This window comes from Arachis duranensis, chromosome 9, assembly GCF_000817695.3.
Source record: "Arachis duranensis cultivar V14167 chromosome 9, aradu.V14167.gnm2.J7QH, whole genome shotgun sequence".
Classification (NCBI taxonomy): Eukaryota; Viridiplantae; Streptophyta; class Magnoliopsida; order Fabales; family Fabaceae; genus Arachis; species Arachis duranensis.
In genome coordinates, this window is record NC_029780.3 from 50828523 (window position 1) to 50839115 (window position 10593).

At 35.0% G+C, this 10593-nt stretch overlaps 1 protein-coding gene across 3 annotated transcripts; it reads right to left on the reverse strand.

Moving 5' to 3' along the window:
• Positions 1-5401: 5401 nt before the first annotated feature.
• On the reverse strand, positions 5402-8695 carry LOC107465541 (uncharacterized). 3 transcript variants are annotated; one of them, XM_016084520.3, is made up of 8 exons: positions 8562-8695; positions 8285-8481; positions 8082-8191; positions 7595-7660; positions 7345-7427; positions 6623-6669; positions 6072-6150; positions 5402-5973 (listed from the first exon to the last, which is right to left on the reverse strand). In XM_016084520.3, the coding sequence occupies exons 1-8, from the start codon at positions 8625-8627 to the stop codon at positions 5884-5886; spliced, it is 738 nt and encodes a 245-aa protein (XP_015940006.1). In that variant the 5' UTR covers positions 8628-8695; the 3' UTR covers positions 5402-5883. The 3 variants fall into 3 exon arrangements, with proteins under 3 accessions (XP_015940006.1, XP_015940007.1, XP_015940008.1); XM_016084521.3 differs by lacking the exon at positions 7595-7660; XM_016084522.3 differs by lacking the exon at positions 6623-6669.
• Positions 8696-10593: the final 1898 nt, after the last annotated feature.

The following is a 10593-nucleotide window of genomic DNA, read 5'->3' on the forward strand; positions in this document are numbered from 1 at the left end:
AATCTGAAAAGGTTCACCCAGTCATGTGTCTGTGGCATTTATGTATCCGGTGGTAATACTGGAAAACAAAATGCTAAGGGTCACGGCCAGGACTCACAAAGTAGCTGTGTTCAAGAATCAACATACTAAACTAGGAGAATCAATAACACTATCTGAATTCTGAGTTCCTAGAGATGCCAATCATTCTAAACTTCAAAGCATAAAGTGAGATGCCAAAACTGTTCAGAAGCAAAAAGCTACAAGTCCCACTCATCTAATTAGAACTAATATTCATTGATATTTTGAGCTTTATAGTATATTCTCTTCTTTTTATCCTAATTGATTTTTAGTTGCTTGGGGACAAGCAACAATTTAAGTTTGGTGTTGTGATGAGAGGATAATTTATACGCTTTTTGGCATTATTTTTAGGTAGTTTTTAGTAGGATCTAGCTACTTTTAGGGATTTTTTCATTAGTTTTCATGCTAAATTCACATTTCTAGACTTTACTATGAGTTTGTGTGTTTTTCTGTGATTTTAGGTATTTTTTGGCTGAAATTGAGGTACCTGAGCAAAACTCTGATAAAAGGCTAACAAAAGACTGCTGATGCTGTTGGATCCTGACCTAGCTGAACTCGAAATGGATTTTCTGGAGATATAGAACTTCAAATGGCGCGCTCTCAACGGCGTTGGAAAGTAGACATTTAGGGCTTTCCAGCAATATATAATAGTCAATACTTTATTCGAGATTAGACAACGCAAACTGGCGCTCAACGCCAGTTCAATGCTGCATTCTAGAGTCAAACGCCAGAAACACGTCACAAACCAGAGTTGAACGCCAAAAACACGTTACAAGTTGGCGTTCATCTCCAAGAGAATCCTCTATACGTGTAAAGCTCAAGCTCAGCCCAACCACACACATAGTGGGCCCCGGAAATGGATTTCTGTATCAATTACTTACTTATGTAAACCCTAGTAGCTAGTCTAGTTTAAATAGGACATTTTATTATTGTATTAGTCGTCTTTGACCACATCTTTGGATGCCTAGTCCTTAGACCAAGTCCTTCTCCCTATTTTCGAATTCATATCACATTTTGGGGGCTGGCCATTCGGCCATGCCTAGACCATCACTTATGTAATTTCAACGGTGGAGTTTCTACACATCATAAATCAAGGGTGTGGAGCTCTGCTGTACCTCGAGTTTTAATGCAATTACTACTATTTTCTATTCAATTCGGTTTATTCCTGTTCTAAGATATTCGTTGCACTTCACGAAGTTGAATGTGATGATGCGTGACACTCATCATCATTCTCACCTATGAACGCGTGACTGACAACCACTTCCGTTCTACCTTAGACCGGGTGCATATCTCTTGGATTCCTGATGCACGACGCATGGTTGCCCTCGCCTGACAACCGAGCTTTCCATTCTGTGAGATCAGAGTCTTCGTGGTATAAGCTAGAATTGATGGCGGCATTCATGAGAATCCAGAAAGTCTAAACCTTGTCTGTGGTATTCCGAGTAGGATTCATAGATTGAATGACTGTGATGAGCTTCAAACTCGCGATTGTTGGGCGTGATGACAAACGCAAAAGAATCAATGGATTCTATTCCGGCATGATCGAGAACCGACAGATGATTAGTCGTGCTGTGACAGAGCATTTGGACCTTTTTCACTGAGAGGATGGGATGTAGCCATTGACAACGGTGATGCCCTACATACAGTTTTCCATGGAAAGGAGTAAGAAGGATTGGATGAAGGTAGTAGAAAAGCAGAGATTCAGAAGAAGCACAGCATCTTCATACGCCTATCTGAAATTCCCATCAATGATTTACATAACTATTTCTATCTTTATTTTCTGTTTATTTATCATTATTATTCAAAAACTCCATAACCATATAGTATTCGCCTAACTGAGAATTTCAAGATGACCATAGCTTGCTTCATACCAACAATCTCCGTGGGATTGACCCTTACTCACGTAAGGTTTATTACTTGGACGACCCAGTGCACTTGCTGGTTAGTTGTGCAAGGTTGTGAAGAAAGTGCTAAGTTATAAACGTGCATACCAAGTTGAATGCCATTATTAGAGATCACAATTTCGTGCACCAGTCATCGAAAAAGCCTTGCAGCGAGTATCATCAGAGGCATCGGCTAGGTACATCCGACTTTTGAAATTTCTCAAGTGATGCTTTGGGTCAGTGGTTCCATCGTAGAGATCCATATCAAGGCTTTTGAAGTTCCTTGGAACTTTTGCCCTCATTATATCCTCGCTTAACGGGTCTTCTCCCTCCAAGGGAGAGTCTTCTCGATCACTGCGAGAGTTCCAACTTTGAAGACCGGACTCTAGTCTCAGGAGCTTTTCTTTAAGCTCCTTTCGTCACTCGATCTCACTTCTCATATTCCTTTCTGCTTCTTGCTGTCGTTCTAGCTCTTGCTCCAGCTGCTCCAGGCGCCCTTGGTGGCCATGGAACAACCCCATGAAGTCAGCTGCATGGGGCTGCCTTCCTTTCCTGATTCGCGCCCTTCAGAGGAATTTACCTTCGGGTCTTTTACAGCTTAAGTGCCTTCTCTATGCTGGTTAGTCACGCATTGATGAGTGACTATATCCCTGTCGTCGTTTCCAACATTCTGATTCTCTTGCTTGGAATCGGACGCTATATTGCCATCTTCGTGTAAGTCGTCTGCCATCACTGGTTGATCTCTCGGGTCCCCAGCAATGGCGCCAATGTTACGGTGGGTAACCAGAGATTAATGAGCTGAACTTGTTAGGATGGTCCAAATGTCTGAAGGAGATAGTCTCCGACTTTGTGTGCGTCCGGGAGCCGCCGTCTGACTTGTGTGTATGAAGGAATGGGGGGTGGTACCTGCAAAGATACTCCGATGCCTAAGTCAGCAAGGGATTTTAGCAGGTTTAGAGAGTATTGGAACTTAGAGATACCTGATGGGTGTCAGTGTATTTATAGTGGTGAACCAATAACCACCGTTGGAGTAGTTCCACCTTTTAAGGAGGATAACCGTCCTTTATCTTAGGGAAGTTGAGATATGACTTCTGGAAGTGGGTTGAGAGATTTTAGGGGCAATTACTTATTTGAATAAGTGTTATATGCCAGTTATCTTTCAAGCCCAACTTCTTGGAAGCAAAGTATGCGTAGAGTCCGACCTCTTTGAATGAGGTCGGTTGTCAGGGAAGGCCAATCTTTGGATTGGGCCTTCTTAGCTTATTTGGACTTGGGCCTTAAGGTTTGGGCCAGGGTATGAACAATACCTATATAATTCATAAAATTAACAAAGCTCTTAACCTTAACCATGGAGAATTAATTGCTCATATTCTTCAAAAAAATTCTCAATTATCAAAAGTTAAAATTGCTGAAGCAGAGAAGAGGTTAGTGCCCTCTTCCCTTATATACTAACCTTAGAAATAAATTTAAAAATCAATCTTAAAACAAAATTGAAATTAAAGTAAAAAATCAAATCTCTCTTATAATTGTTTTCTTTCTCGCAAAGATCTTTCCTTATCTGCTTGCAATCCTCAATTAATGCCATCATTGGTGGTCTTTTGATTGACCACCCTAGTACTGAAGAGTTAGAGATAGAATGACTTTGTTTGAAGCCTTAGAAGGTGTCTAAGATTTCACATCCCAAGTGAGAGTACTGTATGTGACGTGAAACCCATTCTTGAATTGCTTTGCTCTCTGTCTCATCTACATACCACATGAAGAGGCCTACGTTGTACATGACCTCAATCTTCTTCAATTGTTGCCTTTGTTTGGTCCTGGCATGGTATGTAGAAAATGCTACATCCCACATGAAAATGCATTTATGCGTATGCATGATACCTTGAAACTCTTCTTATTGTGCGCACGCATGCACCATGCGTATACACGGTGGCCTACGTACCACGTGAAATCTCCTACATCCCACGTTGAAGGTGAACTCATGCGTACGCAAAGTGTCATGTGTATGCATGATTGGCAAATCACCCTTATTTGTGTGTATATGTGCTTTATGCTTACGCACGATATCTCTTTAATCCCAATGAAGTACACCATGTCTTCCACGTTGCACGCCCATTATTCTTTGTTTTCAGAGAGCTTTCTGTTCATTACAAAGAGCATTCTGCTTATTACAGAGAGCTTTTTGTTTGTTGTTTTCTATCTTCTTTTCTTCTTTGTTCTGACTATTTTCCTTCCAAGTTTTTCTGTAATCAATGGATTCAACTAAATCAAAATATTGTTTATTTTAACTATGAAACCATTGTTTATTCAACAAGAATTTTTAGTAAATCAAATAAAATCATGAAAAAAAACACTAAAGATGCAAATGCATCACTCTACTTCTACCAAGTACCAACCCTATCAATGATTCATCATTCTAATTGGTGATCAAGAGGTGTAATCATAGTTGGAGGCTCCTATGGGTTCGGTTAGCAGGAGAAGGAAGGAAAGCGGGTTAGGGCTTTAATCATGGTTTGTTGTTCTTTTAATAGGGCGGAGGGTCTTGATTCGGTTGAACCAAAGAAAATAGCAGTTCAATATGTTTTGGTTTATGGTCAACCAATCTTAATCGTATATGTATACTTTTCTTTAATTAATTTATCATATGATTAATTGAAGAGGTAGTGTTTGTCTTGATATTTATACACACACATATTATGATGAAAAGATTTTCGAAATTCACTCGAAATATACAGAGTGGAATTTGCCAAAACAGATTAAGGATATCATAAATTGGAACTGAAGAGTAATTATTGTCTTAATTTAAAGAGATACAAATATTGTAACAAATTGTATGGCTAAAATAACGATTTTTTGTAAGGAGTCTTATTCAAAGTGGCTTCAACTTCGGAGTGATCTTTAATATTGAATTAACCTAGATATGACCCTAACCAATTAATTTGGTTTGTAATACTCTTTCTCAGATATTGCTCCTATGATGCTCATAACATAGCATCCCCCTTTAAGAGCCAGCATCCTGATGGCTCCACTTTGCGGCACTTCAATAGTAACACTTCGCTCAACTTTTTGTCGGTCAAAACCCTCCACAAAACACTTTGCATGTAGCTCTTTTCATTTAGCCGGCTCTTGTTTCAACGATAGCACCCATGAGATGGGCTACATGACTTTGGAAAAACTATCACTACAAAAACCTGGTTCATACAATAGCAGATCCTAAAGCCTTATAACTTATAAGACTCTTTTTCAGGTATTTGTCCCATGAGACTAATAATATTAATACACATGTTTAGAGAATAATATTAATACACATGTTTAGAGTGTTAAAACAGACCTGGAAAATTGAATCTTTTCCATCCTTAGCCATTATCATATTTTCATATTTTCAGACTTTCATACTTGTTGAATGTAGTAATGTTATTTGTCGTTGTAGATCTTAAAAAAATTTCAAAATAAAAAATAAAAAATATCAAATGTGTAAATGTAAATTGATATTTTGTGTTCACTAAACAGAGTAGATGACTGACATCTGTACCTATATGAACAACAATCCACAAGTAACAATCAATATGTCAATATTCTATAACTAAACAACATTCCTCTATTTAATAACATCACGTACACGTAACACACCCACAACCAACCCAAAAAATGTAGTATTTAGAACCCTGTTATTCTGACTTTATAGCAAAAGCTATTTTGTGTTGATCTTCATGCAGTTTCTTCCAAGTTAGAATGAGAGCAGCAGGATCAAGCAATCCTTCTAGCACTTAAAATCCTAAAGAGGCACGAACTTGTCGAGATGTATGGGGTTCCCTTTCTTAAATACGCTGCAATTAATCCTAGATATGATTTCACCTATATCCTTTAATAATAGAAACAAGAGATGCGTGTAGACTGTCAGCAGCTGCAAATAAAAAAGATACGTGAATGCACAACTTTATGGCATTCAAACACCGGTGATTTCAGAGGTAAAGGTGAAAATCTGCAATATTGCTTCACGTGCAGAAACATTCCAACTCTCAACATGTCTAACAATCTGTCAAGCAAAATGTTATAGCTACTGATTAGTATGGATTTTTAGAATCACATCAGTAAAGTAATACAGTAGGAAGACAGTTGAATTTTGATTCTAACTTTGAAATCTTTATCTAATTCATAATATGTGCTTCCATCAATTGAAATCAGAGGTCTCCAAGGAAGGTTCAAGTTGGTCCTGCATATAAGACAAAACCAAAAAAGGGAAAAGGAAAACAAATTTTTATATTGATGATGAGACAGATTCTAAGTTAGATTTCTGTTTATGCATTTTTTCCTATATATCAATATTATAGTGAGCATTAAGCAACGCTTCAGGAAGCCAAAAGTTCATAACTACTTGATTGCCTTAAAGTAAAAAGGACACCAGTCACCAGGTAAAAGTTTTACGAACATTCACAGATATTATTATAACCTTTCAAAAGCAGAATTGCACCACTTTACTTTTAGAATCAAGTATCATACTTTGAGCTAATTGGCAAACTGGAAAGTCGCAACAGATTTGAGATGCATATAAGAAGGAAAACGCGTGCATGCACACACACACACACATATTAAACATGCTAGCCGAAGATTAAGGGAATAAAAAATTATCCAAAAGAGAAATTCAGATGTTATTTATATTAATGCACATAACAAGCAAGGTACACCTTAGTTTCCAAGTTGCTAGCACAAAGTTTGTTTCAGAATCGACATCCTGCGTTATGAATGTATAGCATGAGAAAGCATGAAGCTGTATCTTTTTGAACACACTATGTAGTGCAAGAGTCTAGATCCAAAGAGTGATCCAAGTAAATTCTATAGACAATAAGAAGAATGGTAATTGATAAACCTTCCAACTCTTCATATATTAGAAGTCAAATGTCTTAAGATATTGACATTGACAGAGTGACAGCTTCCTGAGATTCGACAGATATCAAAGTTTTCAGTTGACAAAACAAGTCGGTAAAAACTTCACATATAAAGAGAAGGATTAGAACATATAACCCAAAGAAAGAAATAGATCTTTTCTAAGGATAAAAATCCCACACCAAATGAGTTTTAAATGACAAAAGTATAAAGAATAGAGGAAGAGTTCAAATTAACACATTATGAATTCATAATGAGCCTTCTCTATGATCCAAAGTTTCAGGTTCAATACTTGACTAAAGTGAGACAACTCAAACTGAGAATTCTCTTGAGAATTGAGATAGATCTTCAAAAAGAATGCACTTTCCTTTCTAGGGAGAATATTGATTCCTAGATAAAAGCCATTAAGGCTGCACATTTCACATTAACCAGCCTATCAGTCCTGAATAGCTTGTCTAATGTATGATCTATGAACCAATTCTTTGCGGTTTTACAATATACTCCATTTAGAGAGAGTATCTACCTTCTCAATCTTGTGCAGTCTAATTGATGCACAGTCAAAGAAGGGAACGAGCAATTTCAGGTTGCGTGCATATAGCTCCCTACCTGTACGGATGCATTATTGTTATATCCTTAGTTGATTGACACATTTTCAAAGTTATTGATGAAGACCAACTAGAAGAAGAGAGACAAACCAAGCACAATAGAAATTGAGGGAGAAGAAATCAGCATCGTTGTAGTTAGTAGTTACTGGGAAACACGATGATTCTTACCACGAAATTTAATAGTTGGATCTTCAAAGATACAGTTTTCGGCATAAATTGAATTGGTGAAGTTTCCTAGTTGTTAAACATGAGATACATGTCAGTCAATCTTCAAACCTTCAACGAATATGCTCTAAATATTTTAATATTTTATTCATTGTTGAATGCATGCTTGTGTTATGTTGGAATTTGTCCTTCTCTCTTATAGTGTGACATTCTATAGCTAGAAACTATTTATTCTGGTTTCAAATGAGTTGTTCATTTAGACAAACCAGCACGTTAGGAGGTTCAATATATATCCAGATACATTGAACTTTTAAGGTCACAATTTGTCCAAATGGACAATTTCTTGAAACTGAAGGGTAAATACATGAGGGTATCATCATCCCATAAAAATAATGGAAGTTAAAAGTGTTAACATAAAGATGCTAAATCAAAGAGAAAGGGGGTAAATAGATGTTAGATAATAGGGGAATTTCAAATAAAAAAAAAATACCTGTAACAAAATAAGCTTTGTCATAATCAGACTGGATGATGTTTAGGACATCATCAACGCTAGAAAGAGGGAATTCATCTCGGAATTCCTCGGTATCTTGGCTCAAAGAGCTGCACAATAACAAGCGGGTAATGATAACTACATTATGCTATGTCTCTCAAAATTGAAAATTGAAGAGTAGAAGCAACTATAGTGATAGAGACCTTGCTTGATTTGAAGGGGAGAAGAGCCTCAAGAGCTCCGTCACTGCACTCACTGCAGCTTTGAGTATCGGAGGTGTTTCGGTTTCTGAGTTAGAACTCTTTCTTCTACTATTCGGTGCGCTACCGTTACTGTTACTGTTACTGCTTGTATTTGAGAAACACTGGCATTGGAACACGTGATTCCTTCTCAACTGCAACTGCAATAACATAATTCCAAATGTATACTATATTCTTCACTTCAGAGAAGAGAAGCATCAAACTATTTAGAATGGAATACCTTGGAATTTGAAGGTGGGAGAAGAGGAGGAGGTGTTCCAATGAAGTGGAATATTGTTTGAGCCATTTCCTACTACGGTTTGATTCATATCATCATTTTCATTTCGGTTCTGAAGTTGTTTCTGTTATAAGGGTAATTTTATATATTTTATTTAATTATAAAAATTATTTTTTATTTTATAAATTATTATTTTATCAATTATCTATTATATTTATTAACAATCAAATACAAAAACAACAATCAATTATATCCTCCATTGATCCTAATAAAGTTTTTGGCTATTCCAATCGATTAAAATATTAAATTTGATCTCGTGACGTTCGTCCATGGCTTCCAAATCGTGTTTCCTTGAAATTCAATCGATTGGTTTATCAAAACAATCGATGGAATTGTAACTCAATCGATTGAATTACAGTGTATTACAAAACAATCGATTGAAAGTTGTAAGGTAGAATAGTTTTTGCTTAAACCAGTCGATTGTTTATACTTTCCAATCGAATGAATGCCTCAAAACAATCGATTTTTTTTGTTACACAATCGATTGAATTCACGAAAACAACATGGATTTGCCCAACACAATCGATTGGAAAGTGATGACATTGAGTTTTAGCCAAATTCAGTCGATTAGTAATGTAATCCAATCGATTGGAAGGTGATGATGTTGAATTTTTTGCCAACTTCAATCGATTGGTAATGCTACCCAATCGATTGAAATGTGTCATGCGCCTATTTCAATCTTGTTATCTTTTTAGAAATTATCTTATTATTCATCTATCTTATCTTTAAAATTCTATCTTCAATTTTTGCTGTTTTATTTTGATGTAGATAAACTAATCTTATCTTTTCCTTAATATTAACATTATAAATTGGTTAATAATCCATCACTAATTATTCAATCCCACCATTAAAATCATGTATCATTTTCTTTGATTATAAAAAATTTAATTATTTTTCTTTGGAACATCCATTTACTCAATATCCAATTTTTTTTTATTTTTTATCCATCTATTTAATATCCACTATTTCTTCATCGTTAATGACCATTGCAGCAATCAGCAAAGGTCCAATCAAGTTTTTCATTGTAGTGTTCAAAAAATAAACCATCGTTTTGATTACAAAATCAAGGTCAGTGAATAGAATCTCTAATTTTGCAATTATTCGTTTCGATACTTTATTCGTGAAATTGATTGTGTAAGGAAAAAATATTTTTTATCTTTTATTAATTCACAAAAATTGAAAAATACTAAAAAGTAAATAGATGTTATTTTTTTATTATTAATTAATTAGCTAGCAATCAGGGACGGACCTAGAGGGGGCGAGTAGTGGCTTGGACACCCCAAAATTTTAAGAAACTATACTTATCTATAACAATTTATATTAGGAATACAGAGGGTTTGGTGTTGATTATTTTTTTCCTATTTTACCCCTATGTTTATAATCTAAAACAACATACTCAATCACATACTCACGTTCTGTAAATTTTGCATTAACCCATGATAGAATAATGTAATTGCTCGTTAAGATACTCTTATTGGATGTAAATTATTGTTACAAATATTTTTATTAAGATATGTTTTGAAGGAATAAAAGTAGAATGGTTCAATAAAGATTAATTTAAAAAAAAATAAATTTACACTAATAATTTTTCTCTTCAAATTATTAACGTACTTTTCTAATATACTCTAAGTACCTACACAATATATAATATCAATTAGCGTTCAAATTTAAGTTCCAATATTGTTATTAACGAGAGAGGTTTATTAATTTTTTAAAAAATTTACAGACAATAAGTTTTGTATCAATATATCATGATTCATTTTAAAAATAATATTTATTCATCTAAGTTATAGAGTGCCTTGAAAAATCATATTTAAATGATTTTTTTATTCTTTAACTATTTTATATTTTTAGATTGAAAACTTTGTAATTTTTTATTCAAGCTTTATTTTTATATTTTATTTTAATTGTCTTATTCAAAACTATTAATATGAATTTTATTTTGTAGGATAAATAAAAAGATGAGATTTTTTTA

What these genes read in the sequence shown, in the direction of transcription:
- LOC107465541 (XM_016084520.3), bottom strand. Translation starts at nt 8,627, where the DNA reads ATGGCTCAAACAATATTCCACTTCATTGGAACACCTCCTCCTCTTCTC. An exon ending in TCCAACTATTAAATTTCGTG is followed by an intron (nt 7,428 to 7,594) that starts GTAAGAATCATC and finishes GCATCCGTACAG; the next exon opens with GTAGGGAGCTATATGCACGC. An exon ending in GACTGCACAAGATTGAGAAG is followed by an intron (nt 6,670 to 7,344) that starts GTAGATACTCTC and finishes TTCATAACGCAG; the next exon opens with GATGTCGATTCTGAAACAAA.